Raw genomic sequence first — 20,284 nt, forward strand, 5'->3', positions numbered from 1 at the left:
GTGCATAAGCTAATACACACACACACACACACACAAACCCCTGTAAACTGAAACTATACATATGTTGAAGTGGACTCTACGGGGGGGGGGGACCCTTACACCACAGCAATTTCTTAATATTCAGGTGTCACAATACTTTGTTGTTTTCCTGGAATGAAATTCTGTAGTTTGGTGGTTCAGCAGTTTTCACTTGCTACAAGGTACTAATCCAATAAGGGCCTTGGATTCTAGTCTGGTTTCTCAGTCAAAGCAACTTATCTTTACAGAGAAGATCAGGCTGCTGCCATGTTTAAAAGGCATGCTGCAATGTTTAAAAAATATTACATGTGAATTGTTTTGCACAAGCCTGACCATGTTAAGCTCCACAAGCAACTGCCTAGTCTTAGTAAATCAAGCACTACCAGAAGAAAGAAAGAAAGAAAGAAAGAAAGAAAGAAAGAAAGAAAGAAAGATTCACCTTTTCCTGGGACAAGCTCCTTCCGGAAGATTTCCTTTAAACAGCTATTTCCATGTAACAGTCTATGATTAGGCAAGATATGTAAATGGGATGCACCATAAATGGCTTCCGGTGTGCATGCATAGGCTGATATCGTCTCTCCTGTAGGGTTATTATTAGTCTGACAAAAGACAGGCAAAGGGTTACTGCAATTTCCTCCAGAGCAACATGCACAATTTTCACTTGCAGGCCCCAGCTTGCATTTATGAATTCTACAGACATTTTTCAGAATCAGTTCCAAAGGCCACAGTCCACATCTGAGGATACAATGGCGAATTCAGTCACACAGCCAATCCAGCCGTGTCTCTGCATGCCCCACGCCAATGTCACTTACGGTTTCAGGGGTATGTGTTCTGAGCAAAACAGCCTTGCAGACTAAAAGATCCCTAGCCTTCATTTGCACCCACCTCCCACAGGTAATTGCTAACATTTCTAGTTTTACTCCTAATGGTTTTCAGTCTCCTGCAGATTATGGCACGAATATCTCATCACCAAGAAGGGACTTGCTCACCTTTAGCATGAACTCAAAATAGCATCCAACACAGTCTCCTAACCAATGAGCTTGCATTTCCTTTATTCCATACCACTTGGGGAGATCTGACAAACCATCGAGCAAAGCCTGCAACAAAAACAGAGAAAATGGTCGGCATTGAAACGTGGGTGGAAGATGTTTGCCCCATCCTGTCTCTGCTTCTTCCTCCACACATTCTCCACCTGACAGGAAGGAATATTCTCCCACTCCTTTTTTTTTAAGGGGGATTTGCTTTGTTTCCCCTGACTTATGACACCAAGAATTTGCATGGTATGCTATAAAGCAATCTGTGGTCTCATATGGTCTTCAGCCTAATTTCAAAAGCTGCCTGCAAACTATCAGTTCAGACCTGTGGTAGAAGTGATCTGTTTCTCCCATAGTAGCCTATAGGGTGAGGAGAAAGAGGGAGAGACGATAGAGGGTGGTAGGAAAAAAGGGGTCCATGTATTTTTTTGATCTGGCTTCACTCATAGTCAACGTGTGACCTCTGACAGATTATCTGTGACCCTCAACAGAAAAAAAGGTTGCCCAACCCTGGCTCTTCTCTATAGATGGCCATCCTACGTTTGAAGAAACTAAGTGCTTGCTCAAAAAAGTCTCCACAAATATGGAACACACCAGCCTTGCGCAGTTTTTACAAAGGCAAAGCAGTTCAAACTCAAGCCCATTAAATAAAAGGAATAAGCCAAGGATCAGGTAAATGAGTTGAGTCCTGTAGCCTTCAGTGAAACCATTGAAATAACACAGATATGTCCTGGGTCACTCAAATGCAGTACAGTGGTACCTCGGGTTAAGTACTTAATTCGTTCTGGAGGTCCATTCTTAACCTGAAACTGTTCTTAACCTGAAGCATCACTTTAGCTAATGGGGCCTCTTGCTGCTGCTGCACCCCAAAGTTTTTAATCCGAAGCAAAGTTCTTAACCCGAGGTAATATTTATGGGTTAGCGGAGTCTGTAAGCTGAAGCATATGCAACCCGAGGTACCACTGTACATTTTCAGTGAGAAACTGCATGAATACAGTCAGTAATACAAAAATAATAATAATCCCAGACACATCATATATTTAAACCACACCCAACCCCCAATAATCATGGGAACTGCAGTTTGTTAAGGATGATGGGATTTGTTGCTCTGTGGTGTGAACTGCAGTTCCCATGATTCCTTGGGGGAACAGGTGCCTGTGCTTTAAATGTATGATGTGCACAAAGGCATAAGGAATTTGAATAATGTCCTGACACTATTCAACATTAAACACATGATGAAAGAAGCAAAAGAAGAGCAAAAGATATGGTCCAAGACTTTTTGGTGCTTGGGGCATCCCTTTACAGCAGAGGCGGCCTCCATGTAGCCCCTCAAGATCGGGAGGACACCAATTCCCATAACCCGTGACCACTATAACAACTGTAAGGCTATCATTGCCCTATAGCATTTAAAAAGAAAAAAACCCCTCAAAAATAGACAATTGGCTGCTCTTTAATGCTAGCACCAAACTGGCCACTAAAGTCAGTCTGCACCTGGTTGACCGCTGGGGGTAAATTTAATGGAATGGGCACGCAATCCAATCTTGTGGAAAGAAAAGAAGCAGAAATTATACTTTGTGAGAGCTTAGTAAGCCCACACAAATCACTAAATAAAATTCTAGCTAAATGACAGGAGCAGAGATTCAATATAAGGACTCTCTGAGGGCCCTGCTCCTCCTGCCACTCACCATCTGGCCCGGGGCGGGGCCTGACAGGCCCATAAGGACTGCTGTGCTCTGCTGCCCAGGAGGACTCTCCTGCTGGGTGTCTGAGGGCCCTGCTCCTCCTGCCACTCACCATCTGGCCCGGGGCGGGGCCTGACAGGCCCATAAGGACTGCTGGACTCTGCTGCCCAGGAGGACTCTCCTGCTGGGTGTCTGAGGGCCCTGCTCCTCCTGCCACTCACCATCTGGCCCGGGGCGGGGCCTGACAGGCCCATAAGGACTGCTGTGCTCTGCTGCCCAGGAGGACTCTCCTGCTGGGTGTCTGAGGGCCCTGCTCCTCCTGCCACTCACCATCTGGCCCGGGGCGGGGCCTGACAGGCCCATAAGGACTGCTGGACTCTGCTGCCCAGGAGGACTCTCCTGCTGGGTGTCTGAGGGCCCTGCTCCTCCTGCCACTCACCATCTGGCCCGGGGCGGGGCCTGACAGGCCCATAAGGACTGCTGTGCTCTGCTGCCCAGGAGGACTCTCCTGCTGGGTGTCTGAGGGCCCTGCTCCTCCTGCCACTCACCATCTGGCCCGGGGCGGGGCCTGACAGGCCCATAAGGACTGCTGGACTCTGCTGCCCAGGAGGACTCTCCTGCTGGGTGTCTGAGGGCCCTGCTCCTCCTGCCACTCACCATCTGGCCCGGGGCGGGGCCTGACAGGCCCATAAGGACTGCTGGACTCTGCTGCCCAGGAGGACTCTCCTGCTGGGTGTCTGAGGGCCCTGCTCCTCCTGCCACTCACCATCTGGCCCGGGGCGGGGCCTGACAGGCCCATAAGGACTGCTGTGCTCTGCTGCCCAGGAGGACTCTCCTGCTGGGTGTCTGAGGGCCCTGCTCCTTCCTGCCACTCACCATCTGGCCCGGGGCGGGGCCTGAAGGCCCATAAGGACTGCTGGACTCTGCTGCCCAGGAGGACTCTCCTGCTGGGTGTCTGAGGGCCCTGCTCCTCCTGCCACTCACCATCTGGCCCGGGGCGGGGCCTGACAGGCCTCACAGGGACGATTGCTGTCACTGCTGCTGCGGCCCAGGGGGATCCGGAGGGGTGCAGAGTTCTTTTTAAAATGTTTTAAAATTTTCCTTTTCCTTTTTATTTCTTTATTATTATTATTATTGTGATTATTATTATTGTATATGCAGGGGTGGGGTGGGGGTGGGATGGATGTTTAGTTGGGAATTTGTTTGATTTTGATGGATTGTAATTTTTACAGTTTTTTATTTGTATTGTTTTTTGGGGTTTCTTTTTTGTTTTGTTTTTATTGTTTTAATGCCTTATTTTGTTTTTAAGGGGAGGGGTCAGGGCTGCCGGGGAGTGGGTCCCAGCCAACAAAATGGCTGCGGCATGTTCCACAGGGGGGGATGCGTTGGGACAACCGATCTCAGTGATCTCGGGTAGGAGGAGGAGTTACGCTAAGACCAGACCATGTCATTACAGAGAAGGCAGGTTTAGTCGTTGTCTGAGGACTATCCCTGCCTCCAGGTCTGGTCCTGACCAGATGGATACTAGAATCAGCAAGGGATACCCACATGACCTGAAGGTGCTGCTGTGCAATGCCAGGTCAATGATTCATAAGACCACTGCCATCCATGACCTGATCATGGATGGAGGATTTGACCTGGCATGTGTAACAGAGACTTGGTTGAATGAAGCAGATGGGCCTGTTCTTGCCGCTGCTTGTCCACCAGGTTTCTCTTACGCACAGCAACCCAGGCCTTGTGGGCGGGGAGGGGGGGTTGCAGTGATTTTTAGGAAGTCATTAGTTTGCACCAGGCGTCCTATTGGGAAGACCCAGTTTTCTGAGTGCATGTTCTGGAAGTTGGGCAATAGGGGCAGTACAGGATTCCTTTTGGTGTACCGACCTCCCCGCTGCACCAAGGATTCCCTGCCCGAGCTGCTTCAGGTCGTGGCGGATGTTCTCCTGGAGACGCCTAGTTTGGTTGTCCTAGGGGATTTTAATATCCATGCCGACACGACCTTACAAGGGGCCGCTCGGGACTTCGTGGAAAGCATGGCCTCCATGGGGCTGTCCCTGAATAAGTTTGGCCCAACCCATAGCCGCGGACATGCCTTGGACCTGGTGTTTACCTCTACGGATGTTGGTGATCTGACACTAACTAAAAGTGAAACAAAAGAAGTGCCATGGTCAGATCACTTCCTGGTGCAACTGGACTTCTCCGCGACCCTTCCCCTCTGCAGGGAGGTGGGACCGATTCGGATGGTCCGCCCCCGCCACTTAATGGATCCAAATGGTTTCCAGAGAGTGGTAGGGGATGCTTTATCCCATGTTGATGGCCTTTCAGTTGATTCCCTGGTGGCCCGCTGGAATGTGGAGTTAACCAGGGCTATTGACTGTTTGGCTCCGAAGCGCCCTCTCCGATTGCATGGAGCCCGGAGAGCCCCGTGGTTTTCCACGGATCTGAGGGCAATGAAACAATCGTTGAGACGGCTAGAGCGCCGGTGGCGGATAACTCATTCTGAAGCTGACCGGACACAGGTTAGAGCTCAATGTCGAGCCTACCAAGTGGCGGTAGCGACGGCGAAGAAAACTTTCTTCGCCGCCTCTATTGCATCTGCAGAAAACAGCAGCAGGAGACTTTTTCAGGTGGTCCGCAATTTAGCGGAACCACCTGCTACATCGGGGCCCAGTACGGGCCACATGATCTCCTGCAATGATTTTGCAAAGTTTTTTGCAGATAAAGTCGCTCAGATTCGGGAAGAGGTAGACGCCACCGTGGGAGCAGGGCCGGGGCGGGAGAGTGCTAGAGTCCTGTCTAGTCAAATTGCATGGGATCAATTCCAATCTGTTACCACCGAGGATGTGGACAGGCTGCTTGGACGAGTGAAACCAACCACCTGTCTCCTTGATCCTTGCCCATCCTGGCTTATAAAAGCTAGCCGGGAAGGACTGGGTGATGGGCTTCGTGGGGTGGTGAATGCTTCCCTCCGTGAGGGAGCCTTCCCAGACCCACTGAAAGAGGCGGTTATCAAACCACTTCTTAAAAAACCATCTTTAGATGCGGCCACGATGGCCAACTATCGCCCAGTCTCAAATCTTCCATTCTTGGGCAAGGTGATTGAGCGAGTGGTTGCTGAACAACTCCAGGCACGCCTGGAAGAAGCGGACCATTTGGATCCCTTCCAGTCGGGATTCAGGCCTCATCATGGGACTGAAACTGCCTTGGTCGCACTGGTTGATGATCTCCGGCGGGCCAGGGACAAAGGTGAGAGCTGTTTCCTGGTTCTGCTGGATCTCTCAGCGGCGTTTGATACCATCGACCATAACATCCTTCTGGACCGTCTTGAGGGGCTGGGAGCTGGGGGCACTGTCATACAGTGGTTCCGCTCCTTCCTCCTGGGCCGTGTTCAGAAAGTGGTGGTGGGGGATGAGTGTTCAGACCCCTGGGCTCTCACTTGTGGGGTGCCTCAGGGTTCTGTCCTCTCCCCCATGCTTTTCAACATCTACATGCAGCCGCTGGGAGAGATCATCAGGGGGTTTGGGCTGGGTGTTCATCAGTATGCGGATGATACCCAGCTCTACCTCTCTTTCAAATCAGAACCAGTGAAGGCGGTGACAGTCCTGTGTGAGTGTCTGGAGGCGGTTGGAGGATGGATGGCGGCTAACAGATTGAGATTGAATCCTGACAAGACAGAAGTACTGTTTCTGGGGGACAGGAGGCGGGCAGGTGTGGAGGACTCCCTGGTCCTGAATGCGGTACCTGTGCCCCTGAAGGACCAGGTGTGCAGCCTGGGAGTCATTTTGGACTCACAGCTGTCCATGGAGGCACAAGTTAAATCCGTGTCCAGGGCAGCTGTGTACCAGCTCCATCTGGTACGCAGGCTGAGACCCTATCTGCCTGTGGACTGCCTCGCCAGAGTGGTGCATGCTCTGGTTATCTCCCGCTTGGACTACTGCAATGCACTCTACGTGGGGCTACCTTTGAAGGTGACCCGGAAACTACAACTAATCCAGAACGCAGCAGCCAGACTGGTGACAGGGAGCGGCCGCCGAGACCATATAACACCGGTCTTGAAAGACCTACATTGGCTCCCAGTACGTTTCCGAGCACAATTCAAAGTGTTGGTGCTGACCTTTAAAGCCCTAAACGGCCTCGGTCCAGTATACCTGAAGGAGCGTCTCCACCCCCATCGTTCTACCCGGACACTGAGGTCCAGCACCGAGGGCCTTCTGGCGGTTCCCTCACTGCGAGAAGTCAAGTTACAGGGAACCAGGCAGAGGGCCTTCTCGGTAGTGGCGCCCTCCCTGTGGAATGCCCTCCCACCAGATGTCAAAGAGAACAACAACTACCAGACTTTTAGAAGACATCTGAAGGCAGCCCTGTTTAGGGATGCTTTTAATGTTTGATGTATCATAGTATTTTAATATTCTTTTGGAAGCCGCCCAGAGTGGCTGGGGAGGCCCAGCCAGATGGGCGGGGTATAAATAATAAATTATTATTATTATTATTATTATAAGGAAATGAGTCTGATGGAGAAATAAGGATGTAGCTAAAGGTTACAATGGAATTTAGCACACATTAAGAGCAAATCAACAGTAAGAAGCACTCACATAATCTACTAAGAGAGCAAAGGAAACAGCAAGTCATAATTTGTTCTCAGAAATGAAAATAATGAATGTCAGAGCAATCCACACCATCGGGCAGGGGTATGTAAAAGCAGAAGCCACAGCCAACACCAAGCTTTTATGTGAAAAGGTGAGTCAAGAAGTCAGAACACTGCACAGACTATTCTGAGGCTAGGAGTGACCCATTCATGAAAAAGACAAGCCGTGTTTTAAAATGGTGCTTCAAAATACTAATGGGTTCACAAGGCTTAAAACATGCAGATTTAAAAAAAAAAAAAAATTAAGGAAAGAGATGAGTTTATATTGCTCTGGGAACAGATTTCATGACTAGCTGCTGCAGTGCCAAACTGTAATCAGACAGAATATAGAAATAACATTATTGTCCTTTTTCAAAATAGACATTATACGTATTTGCCACATTAATGGTCCTGGTCCCCCCCCCCCAAAAAAGCATGTTTCTTGGCCTGGTAACAATCAGTGTGTCCCATATACTACTTCCTTGCCATTTCTACTGTCTCCTGTCCTCATGTGCCCAAGCTCTGGGAAAGTTTGCCTGGTTTCTTAAACCACAGTTTCCCAGGACATACAAGCCAGGAAATTTGGGTTTCATGGATCCCTTATGAGTCAGACAATTAAACCAGAATCCTGGTTTTGAGGGAGACCTTAAACCACAGTTCAGAAGTCACAGAAAGCTGTGGCTTAAGACATCAATGAGTTAAGGAGTGAAGGAGGAGTGTATAGGAACATTACTGGATGGTTACTGGACTGATAGTTCATGATTCACTAGACTGTGATTGTTTTCTCTGAACTGGGCCACAGGAAAAAATACCCAAAATTTAGAATGGCTGGAACTAGATAGCAAACCAATACTCCTATCTCAAGGAAGGATAGCAAGGAAGCAGCACTAGTGAAGAAGGCAATTGAGTTGAGGTTAACAAAATGCCGGTCAAAAAATGAGCTTGCGTTTAGCAAAGCAAGATAGCACTGAGATGATGCCCCTTATTAGAATAAAAAAAAGCTCTAGAAATGAGCATTCTGAGGCCAAAGTAGATAGTATGGCGACAAATGCATCCAAAAATAAAAGCAACAACCTTACAGATTCTAATGCAAATATGTTAAGTAAATCAGGAAAAGGAAACTGTAACTCATAACAGAAAAATAAAGCAAAAACCTTTAAATCTTCATGTACAAAACAATTTAAAAGTTGGGGATTTTTTTGCCAACTTTTCAGATATGACAAGCGTATTTACATTAACAGTGGAGAAACAAGAATTGCATTTACAACTGAGCGTTACAAAAAGAGGCAGCAGTAGAACAGCCCATGATTAAATTTATGAAGATGAGCATCCATTAAAGAGAATCCAGAAACACAAGAGGAAATTTTGATATTGTTTGGAAGTGGCAGTCAACAGCACCAGTTGCTAAGAGACAGAGAGATGAGGGAATTATAGAGCTGGGCAAATCTAGCAAAAGGATGACCTAGATTGAAAACAGATCTGAGATGTTGCAAAGAGAAAAGATTTGTGTCCAGAAGTGAATAGCTCAAATTCTATTCAGGATCTTTGCATTGTGAGAACCCACGTAAACAATATGAGCAGTAGAAGTGTATGGAAGAGAAAAATGTATCATTTATCAGAGAGATGAATACCAAAGATCCCCTTTCCTTAAACACCAGGTTGAAAAAAAGTTTTATCATAGTTAAAAACCCTGCTCTGAAAATAAGAATTTTAACACTATCATGGCATTATATATACAGCCTTAAAGCTTAACAGTAATCACATTAAATTAATTTCTTATGTCAATTGAAAAACTAATACAAGGCGAACATCAGAAAAATGACCACTCCAAACGCCATACAATATTTCTTTGTAAGACAATAATGAAGTGAAGCTATCTGATAGCCTAGAAAATTTTTTTCTATCACCTTTTATATCACAGTCTGCAGCCTGACCTACAACCTGTAGCAGATGGTCTACGAAAGAGCTATGAGTCTGATTTTAACTGCGAGAGAAGAGGTGAACTATAAGTTTCATTCCACAAGATGGGGCTACCATATCGTGGAGACAGTTAATTGACAAACAGCTGAATTTAAATAGATTTATACCACAATCCCACCCAAGTTTACTGTGCAATAAGCCCTACTTATTTCACCAAACTTATTTCACCAGTCCTTGACTTAGCAAGACTGCAGCACCAATTCCTCACTCCTAGAGAGGCTCCTGGAGAGGAACTCACAGTCACCTTGCTCCTCTCTAGCCATTTTTTCTCCTTAGTGTCTTGCCTGTACCAGCACTTAGGATTAAGGCCTCTCCTTACCAAGGACACACCTTGGCTACACCTGAGACTACAATTCCCATCATCCCTGACCACCGGTCCTGTTAGCAAGGGATGATGGGAGTTGTAGTCCCAAAACATCTGGAGGGCCGAGTTTGCCTATGTCTATATCATTTGGTGTACTATGAAATCACCATCCCAAAGGGCTCTTCAGGAATTAGATATTTTCCATTAGCCTCCCAGACTTGTACATTCATTCACATATTGATCCTCATAAACAGAGCAAAGTTGCTACAGATTTTCAACTCCCTATTTGATTTGCTGAATTAATGGCCTATACCTTGCCTAATTTCATGATGCAGGGGGCAAGGGGAAGGAGGAGGAATATGGTGGCAGAGAGTGAGAAAGAAAATGGGGTGATCCACTGATTTTGGGCTCTAGCTCTGCCCACCACTAGCATGCACCCCCCCCAAAAAAATCCCAGAATACAGCTCTCAAGTGAAACACGTTCTTCATACCTGACAAACAGAGAAGAGAGCACTTGCTCATTCAAATTCAGAGCCACTCAGATCCTTGATTGCAACTTTCTGGTAAGTGAACTACTAGCAGTGAGTAGTAATGAAGGATGTGTCCCTCAACTTTAAACAACAGAGGGCTAGACAGAAATATGCACATTAACGCCCCCCCCGTGTGTGTGTGTGTGTGTGTGTGTGTCTGTGTATGTATGTAACTATAAAAGAAATTCTCCCATAGAGTTTGCAACAAAATAAGCAACTCTTAGATTTTAAGACAAAATGGGAGTATTTTCAATACAAATACTGTATAACCAAGCAGAAACCCGTGTGAAGTATGAGACTTTTCAAGGATTCTGCATACATTATTCTTGTAACTATAGAAACAAAATAATTACAGTCTTAAAATACATAATTAATATTAGACTCTTTTTTTATTAAAAAAGTCTGAAAAATAAAATAAAAAAACACCGAAATCCAGTAAAAATTGCACATAGTTAGCATAACTACTTGAGCATAACTTATGTGGCTTTAGCAAAAGGTAGCAAAAATAAAATAACCAGTAAAGAGAAGATTATGTCGACACAGAGCAGATACATAACCGAGCTGAATTCTCCGTAACATATAAAGACGATGAAAGCACCAAAGGCTGTAAGCAACGTGCTAAAGGCTTTCCTTGAACTTCATGCAGTCTCGTGCCATTAACAAGATCTGTATAGCATTTTCAAGTGTTCAAAGAGCTTCACATGCATTATCTTATTGAAATCTTTACAACAACCCTATAATATAAGTCAGGAAAAGGTTTCCTTAAGGCTCCCTAGTGAGTTCATGGCAGAATCGAGTTGCAAACTGGGGACTTTTGATTTGTAGCTGTCTCTTAGGCTAGTCGTTCCAGAGAAAAGGGCCACACACCTGCAGCCCATGGCTCCTACACTGACTAAACCACCCATATCCTAACTGTTAAAACAGCAGCGTAGCGTGGGTTGTCAGCACCCGGGGCAAGGCAAGTAATTTGCGCTGCCTGCCAGACGCCTTCAGCCCGGACGTGCACACAGCTCGTCCGTTCCGCGAGACATGGGGCTCTGCAACAGCCTGTGCCCGAGGCTCTTCGGCGACTCCGGAGGCGGCAAGCGCGCCCCCCCAGATGTTGCGCCCGGTGCGGCCGGCCCCCCCTGCACCCCCCACACTACGCCACTGTGTTAAAATCACCGTAGAAAGCACTGGAGAGGCTGTAGAAGGAAGTAAAGTTGTGAAATGTTGACAGGGCTTATGGTACTCGCTCAGGAAGTTTTACTCCAAAATTATTTTAAATTTTGTATTTGCAGTTTTACAAGTCAAGTCATCTTCCCGATTTGTCACAGTGAGAGGGGAAAAAATATTGCCAAGAAAAATAGTTCTAAAAAGGTTCATGCATCACACATATTCAGTTTCTCTTTTTCACGCTCAGAAAGATGTTTTTGTCCAAATAGAACAAACCTGGGGGGGAAACGTTGGATTATACTAAAAGTTATGTTAGCGTGACCTGCCAGCTGAACACATTTACATCACAAGATGTTCTTTAAAGGTGAAACAGGCCAAAACTAAATGGTGCTGTAGTTACATTATAATGATGTAACTCTATCCATTTTTGTAGCAGCGTAGTTATAATGGCACCGTAGTTATAATGACAGACACTTATCGACAGCAGGAAGAGAAAATGATCTTACATACCACCGAAACCTACAAGCCTGTTACAGATCGGGAAAAATACTTTGACGGGAGGGTCTCTTCTGCAAAATAATTTATACTCACACCTTTGCATAGGCAGATGTTTTAATGAACCACTGTTTGAGGTATTTCTTTTCCACTTTTGCTCCCGAACGCCACGAACAGCCATTTTCATCCACCTGTTCATTAGCAAGAACAGTCTGATCCACATGGTCCCAATTAACCATTGCCTAAAAAGATGCCAGGAATCAAATTGAGAGGGAATTCTGGCATTAATAAGCATGTCAGTAAAATGCAGAGTTATTAGTGGGCTGTTGGGTACACAATACGCTTCATTATACACCTTTAGACTCCAGGCGAAAACGTTCCTCTTTAACCAGGCTTTTGGCTGATCGACATCTGATGCCCTTTTAAATGTCTTTGTTTCTATTCACTGGATGAAGATACAGTAAGCTTGCAACTTACACGCATTTAACTCGTGCACATTCAGCTATACACACTTGGCAAAAACATAAATTAAATAAAAAATGTGCAGAAAGTGGGCAGGCATCTGGGGGGGGGGAGAAGTTTGGCAATCCCACCTGCCACTGCACCAAATGTGTTTTCACTATATGCAATTTTGACTTTGGGCGCGATCCCCAGCGCATAAGTTGCAGGCTTACTGTATACAAATTAGTCACACAAATATACTGTTTGGCAGCATGTTTTAAACTGCTTTGAGGTTTTATACATTCAGAAAATATACAAATTTTATGAAATAAAATTAATAAATAATTTTTAAGAAGAGAAGGTAAGTCATGTAGAAACGATTTGGTGGTTCAAGTGGCATTTCTATTGCTATATCTGATAACAGATAAATGAGGAGAGCCATATTTGAAGTTATTCCTACACAAATGATCTCACTGTTCACATTACCACTGTGAAGAAGGTATCATGGTGCTACTGTACAATGCACAGCCTTCTGTGTATTACCTGATGGCTGGCAGGATAATGTAACAATGTAAATTAAACCAACTCCAAATGAATGGGAATGTATCATAGAAGAACAGAAGCACCTTTCATCTCTCCTGTAGCAGCAGCATCTTAACCTTTGCCTTCCAAGGGAAATTAAAGGTTACATGTATTATTAAAAGCCCACTCTGTTCAGTACTGAACAGAGCATTGGTTTGGATCCATAGCCTTGTTTATGTGAGCTAAAGCTCTACTCAGACATGAGGAGTGTGGCTCACTGACGTTTCTCCCCTACGCTGTTCCAGAGGGTGCCAGCAGATGGACATATACACAGAATACTGTGGTATTAAAATTATATCCTGAGACGAGAGGTATCTTCTTACTGTTCTTAAAAAATTAATAAAAGGAATTGGACAAATTAAGCACTGGACAGCTTGCTAGCAAAACATTGTGGGGCTAAAACATTACTTTTTTTACGCAGCGGAATAATCTGTTACGAATTGCATAGTATGATTTGATCAGTCACAGAGTTTGCTAGCAGGCAGTCTGCAATGGAGGACAGCAAACGCAATCCGCATGCTCTCAGAAGGAGTTACTTCTGTTCTACTCTTTTGAACGCTGCGGAGTTGAACTCTGCCTTTGAAAAGAGCTTGCACGACTGATCCCGCACTCAAATTAAGTCATTCTCTGCTTCACCACATCATCCTTTACACTTGCTTCTAAAACTCATTCCTTCACAGACTCTTCTCTTTACAGATGTGTGTATATAAAAAGAAGACATCCTATAAAGACAAGTCTTTTTGGTTGCCTCGCAATTAGATTCCTAGACAGACTGAAAAAATCCTGCCCTTGGCTTCTGCACCCACTACTGCTCAAGGGCTTATGAGATTGACCTGTTGCAAAGCCTCACTTCCACAGACTCCTATAACAGGAATGACTACATGTGCATGTCCTGCTGTGGGGAAAAAAATAATACCCAATTCTTTCCAGCATGTATCTGGCATATCTTCGCTTCCAAAACTAACATAGCTTTATATTAACAAAAAAAAAAAAAAAAGGTCCCCCAATGATTTCAGCAATGGAAGAATATTGCTTTTTGAATGTAGGACCTCCTTTGGGACATTGAAGTCCATGGAGTGAAGGGATTCGTTTGCCAAATTAGAAAGCCTCCTACAGAAAAAAAAATTATCCCACAAAGCCCACAAGAGTCACATTAATATAGGTTACTATTACCGACACAGAACTAAACCAGCCACAGCAAGCTGGCTTCCCATTACTTTCTGGGTTTGACTACTGAAATGCATTATATATGAGGCTGCCTCTGAAGATGGTTCGAACGTTTCTGTTAGTTCAAGGACTGGCTAGTCAGATAATCTCTCAATAGCTTTCAAACAAGTTCACTGGCTGGTTGGCTGTTTCCAAGCTGATTCAAATTGCAGATGCTCACATTTAAAGTATTGGGGACCCAGGAACTTGAAGGACCATCTATTCCCACTATATGTCTGCCAATGCCCTCCTCCAGATGCTCATCTTCCTTCAAAGCTGAGGCACCAGAAACCAGGAAGAAAGCTTTATTGATTGCAGTGCCCCTGCCTACTGGACACGCTAGCCTTCAAAATTCTGGTTAAATTGGTTTTCTGTGACAACTTATATTCTTGATTTTACTGTTGTGCTATTTTTATTTGCTTTTTATTATTATTATCATTATCATTATCATTATTTTGTTTGTGTTTTATTTATTTGCTTGATTGCATCATTAGCTGCTTTGGAAATAGTAATTCAGAAGAGTGGGGGTAGAAAAATTTATAATCATCATCTTATGCAACATAGAACACCACAGGCACTCTCGCTCTCTCTGTCACACACACACACACACACACACACACAGTTTTCTACAGCTGTATGTCTGAAAGTCACCACACAAGCAATAATCACCCAAAGCTTTTAAAGGCATATCCATAATATAAAAAGACACAGTTCAACTTACTTCATTTTCATAGGCTAACCCCGCTTCATAAAGCTTAATAAAAAGATACTGTGTCCACTTATAGTACTCCGGCAAACAAGTGGTTATTTCCTGTAAACAGAATAAGAGCAATTTCAGTATTGGTTCCTCAGAACAATAAGTGGTTCATTCAAAAGATGACCACCTGATTCAATATTCCGTGTGCACTCTAATGAATATACAGCAGTCCTTTATATCACCCACTAAATCAAGGAAGCCATTTTAAGTAGATAGGGGAATCCATGACCACAATCTGTCACAGTTTTAAGTGTGCCTAAACCCATACACTGTTGCTTCACAATTTGAGAGCAGGGGGCAATGTAAGTTTCTTGGCAGAGTCAGTAAAGCCTTTACAGCGTATTTATATTACTGGGCTCGATGTATAGGGCTACAGCAGGCAGCACAGACACATCCTCTCAAGCTTAAAGGGAGTAAGTGACAAGAGAGTACACTTTGGTTCGACATTCTTGAAGGCAAGAGCAGTGTGACAATGGAACCAGACAATGATGAGCCACCTGCTGGGAGAATGCACCAACTCTGGATTTCCTGCATCAAGCAGGTGATTGGACTAGAAGGTCTAGACGTCTCCCTGCAATTCGATGATTCTAAGTGGTTCATTCACTAACAGAGGAGACTGTTTCATGAGGTGTGAATGCGGCACTTGCCCACCAACCTCAGCCTGTCATTAGCCAGCTTCCAACTGCCTGCTGTCTTTACTTACATTCAGTTCAAGGGGTTGGCACTGGCTGTCAGTCTCAGTGTTACCATCACAGAGCTCAGCAGGTATGAAATAGTTGGCTCTGCCTGCTATTGACTCTGGCTCCAACGACTGCTGGCCTCCGTGCCCTTCTGCTCTACAAGAACCAAGGGGCACCGGCCACCACTGCCTACTAAAGTGCAACTCTGATAGAGGCTTGATATCACTTGTGAGCAAAGCATAACAGCACAAACAGATTTCTAGGTTCAGGGAAGAGGAAACAAGTCGAGCTTCTCACCAGTGACACAAATGATCAGCTACCAAGTGATTCTCTGGCCATTTTTTATACTCTGCCTTTTGCCTCATGTGCTTATTTAGACTGCAAGCCTGATGGCAGGGCTCCCCCTTTGTTAATCTCATGCACTGTGCAAGGCACAGTGTGTAGGTCAGGGGTAGGCAAACTAAGACCCAGGGGCCGGATCTGGCCCAATTGCCTTCTAAATCCGGCCCGCATGAGTAGAATACTGTACAGTGGTACCTCGGGTTAAGTACTTAATTCGTTCCGGAGGTCCGTTCTTAACCTGAAACTGTTCTTAACCTGAAGCACCACTTTAGCTAATGGCGCCTCCTGCTGCCGCTAGAGCACGATTTCTGTTCTCATCCTTAAGCAAAGTTCTTAACCCGAGGTACAATTTCTGGGTTAGCAGAGTCTGTAACCTGAAGCGTATGTAACCTGAAGCGTATGTAACCCGAGGTACCACTGTATGTCCTTTTATTTAAAATGCATCTCTGGGTTATTTGTGGGGCATAGGAATTCGTTCTTTTTTTCTTCTTCAAAATATAGTCTGGCCCCCCACAAGGTCTGAGGGACAGTGGACCGGCCCCCTGCTGAAAAAGTTTGCTGACCCCTGGTGTAGGTTAAGAAATAATATTGTCATCATTATCACTCATTCTCTCCTAACCCTACAGTTCAGCCCCCTAGTTCTCATTCCCTGCTGCAATTCAGCCCCAGTACAAGCAACGAACAGCTGCATATTGCTTCTTTATTTTAGCCCTGCCCCCACCTCTCTCGCCTTCCTCCACTGCTTCTCCTGTGTTGAGACTGTAAGCTCCTTGCATCAGGGACCTGTCCGTTTGTGCCCTACAGAGGGTCATGCACATTGATGGCGCTTCGTGTAACAAATAATCACATCGTAAGTCATAAAGCATGTCATAACTCCTCGGCTAGCGAGGGGATGTCAGCGCTGAGTTTCTATTTTTGTCCACTGGTGAGTGGGTGGGTGTATTGTTCTGTTTATTGTTAGCGTGCTGCCAATATTTTCCACCATTATTATGTGGGGGTCGCTTTGTGTGTGTGTTTTAAAATGTTGTACGGAATATTAATGTGTTACACAATTCCTGCCCTCGTCTATGGTATAATGCAATTATGTACATTTTTATCAACGTATGTTACTTGGAGACAAGAAACTAGGAGGTTTAAACAACAATAGTAAGTAAACTCATCCTAGAGAAGAACTTTCTTAAAAATGACTTCAAATTCATGCACGTTAACGATATGAAACACTTATAACACACACACTTCAATAATGCACAGACAATTACCATATTTTTCGCTCTATAGGACGCACTTTTTCCCCGCCAAAAATTAAGGGGAAATGTTGGTGCGTCCTATGGAGCGAATGCAGGCTCCCTGGCTTCAGCGATAGCAACGCGAAGCCTCCGAAGCCTGCGCTCCGGAGGGTTTGCATTGCTTTCGCTGAAGCCAGGAGAGTCTGGTCTTTGAGGCTGGCAGTGAAAGCAGCGCTTGTGGGGCTGGGGGGAAAGCAGCGCTTCCCCCCACTGCCAGCCTCACATTCTCGGGAGGCAGTGGGAAGGCGTGCGACACCTTCGCGCTGCTCCCGGACCTGGTTTGGAGGCTGGCGGTGGGGGGAAGCACTGCTTTCCCCCCAGCCCCACAAGCGCTGCTTTCACCGCCAGCCCCACAAGCTCGGTAGAAAAGCCCGCAGGAGCCGCACGCTCTTTAAAGGGTGCGCGGCTCCTGTGGGCTTTTGCGGGAGATGGGGGAATTCCTCCAACTCCCGCAATAGCAGGGAGAAGATCTGGGAGAAGTGCACAGGCTACGTGCAGCCTGTCCGCTGCTCCCAGAGCTGGGGGTGGGGGGAATCATATTTTCCCCCTTGATTTCCCCCTCTGAAAACTAGGTGCGCCCTATGGCCAGGTGCGCCCTATAGAGCAAAAAATACGGCAAGTTTCATGAAGTATACATCTTAAAAGAAAAAAAGCTTACCCGATCCCAACTAAAATACAAGCCTAACGCTTCAAGCTGCTTTCGCATGTGCCGAATATTACTGAAAGACAAAATAAAATCCATATTTAAACAGAAAAGAATATTTCAGAGACAACTGCTCCCAAGAAAAGGCTCCTAAACTCCTCCAACTTGCACTGGGTCAACTTAAACGGCCTCAGAGTTTCATCCACCATTCACTTTATAAAAATCCTTTGCCAGATTGCTACTTACTGAACCCCATTTCAATTACAGATTAACTAAAACCAAATCATTTTTTAATATTAATATGAGTGACACAATTTTAAGAAAAAAAATCTTATTTCTGGTCCAATATGGGAAGAGTGAGCTGCAAATTCCTACATACATAGTGTGTAACTGATGCTCCTCATGCATTCACACAGTTGTATCATCCTATGTAAGAGAAAGCATGGCTTAATACCTGATGAGCTAGAGAAAGTATGCACAATCCTAGGTGTTGGTACCAGGCACAGTTATAGACAAATTCAGTGGTGCCCCGCAAGACGAATGCCTCGCAAGACGGAAAACTCGCTAGACGAAAAGAGTTTTCCGTTTTGGAGGTGCTTCGCAAAACGAATTTCCTATGGGCTTGCTTCGCAAGACGAAAATGTCTTGCGAGTTCCTGCGGGTTTTTTTCTTCCTCCCCCCCCCCCTTTTCTAAGCCGCTTAGCCGCTTATCCGCTAAAAGCCGCTAAACCGCTAATAGCGCTAATCTGCTAAGCCATCAATGGGCTTGCTTCGCAAGACGAAAGAACCGCTAGACGAAGAGAATCACGGAACGGATTCTTTTCGTCTTGCGAGGCACCACTGTTCTAATGACAGAGACATTGCTAGGTGCTTATCTCTCTAACCTGGGGTATTTTCTGTAGAGCAGAGGCTAAAAGAACATGGAAAGGAGCAAGAGCAGCAATATTCTGCTTCAGAACTGACACATGCATAAAGCAGCAAGAAGAACAAACACCTTTGTGTCCAGTCTGCTGGATGCAAGCCATGATCAATTGCCGCATTCTCTGCAGGTAATCCAAACGCATCCCATCCCATTGGATTTATCACCTGTAACAAAAATAAGAAATGTCACCCTTTGTCACTTTCCAGAGTGGATTTAGCAACACCTCCAGGGCTCAAAATAATGAAGCATTTTTCAAAATTCAGCATCTTTGCTATTTCATTGAATCATCCAGTCTGTGCCTGTCACAAACAATTTAGCTTTAAGCGCAATGTACAGGATACTTAAAAAAAAAAAAATCTAGTAAGAATCAAGCCTGCCCTTCGTGTACTCTGCATGCATAACACCTCTCCAAAAAAAGGTAGTACTGTATACAAATTTAACTAATAATAATAGGTTGGAGTTGGACTTAAATTAGATCTGATTAAGCTGGAAAGAGCAGAGGTAGAGCACATCACGACTATGATTTAAAATAGGTACAAAGCATAACTTAAAATAGATATATGTTTTATATGAAATTAAAAGATATATTTATCGAAATACTGTATCCAGCAGAGCAAAGTGCCTTTATTAACACTTCTATTGTGACGTGACATTGGTGCTGTTAAAGACTTTACTGTTGAAGACTTTGCTATTACGACAATGAATGTTTTAAGAGCGCAACAATACTGTAAAGCACGTTAGATAGCTAGAATTAAACTTTTAGAGCAATTCCCAGCAGGAATTAATTACTATTTATCAAGGATAGGCAAACACATCTCCAGGTCTTTGAAAAGTTCACTCGACTGTGAGGCCCAAGCCTACACTGATTATGCTAAAAAAAACACCACATTAGATTAGATTAAATGGAAAGTTTATACAGTACTTTGCCTGTATTTGCAAGGGGAGAAAAACCTGAACAGACTTTAGCTATTGTATTTAACCTGCATCTTAGCAAATTTGCAGTGTGATCTTGCTATATTAAGCACTGTATGAAGTATTAGTTATTGTTCTAGTAGGCCTTCTTTCTGCTAATGCGTCAATCTCACACTTCCAGGGAAACAACGCAAGAGACTGAGGAAGAGTATTTAATGAGCAACATTTCAAAGTGCATTGTAAGCCTCACAAATAAGGTTTTCTCCACTGCACATCAAGTAGGTGCCAACAGTAGTTTGCATGCCAGATTTGGTTATTCTTAGCCAATGCTTGTATACTGAGCGGTGCCTTGCTTTCATTTAGCATCTTAATAAATATTCATGTTAATAGATGGAGTGAAGCACACCCTGTAAAGTTCCAGGACAAAGACATAAAACACCCCCCCCCTTCTGAATTCTCTGCACATGCCAGAAAGACCTGGGAAAGGGATAATGGAAATACAAGGTACAAAAATGGCTGACTAGAACACTAAGCCCAAATCTGTGGCCACTTATGTATATTATATAAATATACATCCTGTGGACCTTTGTGTAAGAAGGACTACTGCCCATTCCTTAGTCTCTGCAGCAGATGTATTTAGCTGTTACTGTAGAGTTAACCGTATTGAAACAAAATACATTAGGGAAAAAACCAT

The 20,284-nt window shown here is 44.8% G+C and overlaps 1 protein-coding gene across 1 annotated transcript in view; it reads right to left on the bottom strand.

Moving 5' to 3' along the window:
• Window positions 1-20,284, bottom strand: part of LARS2 (leucyl-tRNA synthetase 2, mitochondrial) — a 71,038-nt gene that overhangs the window by 44,416 nt on the left and 6,338 nt on the right. Inside the window, exons 4-9 of the mRNA XM_081882005.1 lie at window positions 18,751-18,842; window positions 17,772-17,832; window positions 14,770-14,859; window positions 11,918-12,061; window positions 1,008-1,115; window positions 458-617 (exon numbers count right to left, since the gene is read on the bottom strand). Coding sequence (XP_081738131.1) covers window positions 458-617; window positions 1,008-1,115; window positions 11,918-12,061; window positions 14,770-14,859; window positions 17,772-17,832; window positions 18,751-18,842 — 655 coding nt within the window. The remainder of the gene's footprint in view (window positions 1-457; window positions 618-1,007; window positions 1,116-11,917; window positions 12,062-14,769; window positions 14,860-17,771; window positions 17,833-18,750; window positions 18,843-20,284) is intronic.

Source organism: Podarcis erhardii, assembly GCF_964252035.2.
Source record: "Podarcis erhardii genome assembly, chromosome: 12".
Lineage (NCBI taxonomy): Eukaryota > Metazoa > Chordata > Lepidosauria > Squamata > Lacertidae > Podarcis > Podarcis erhardii.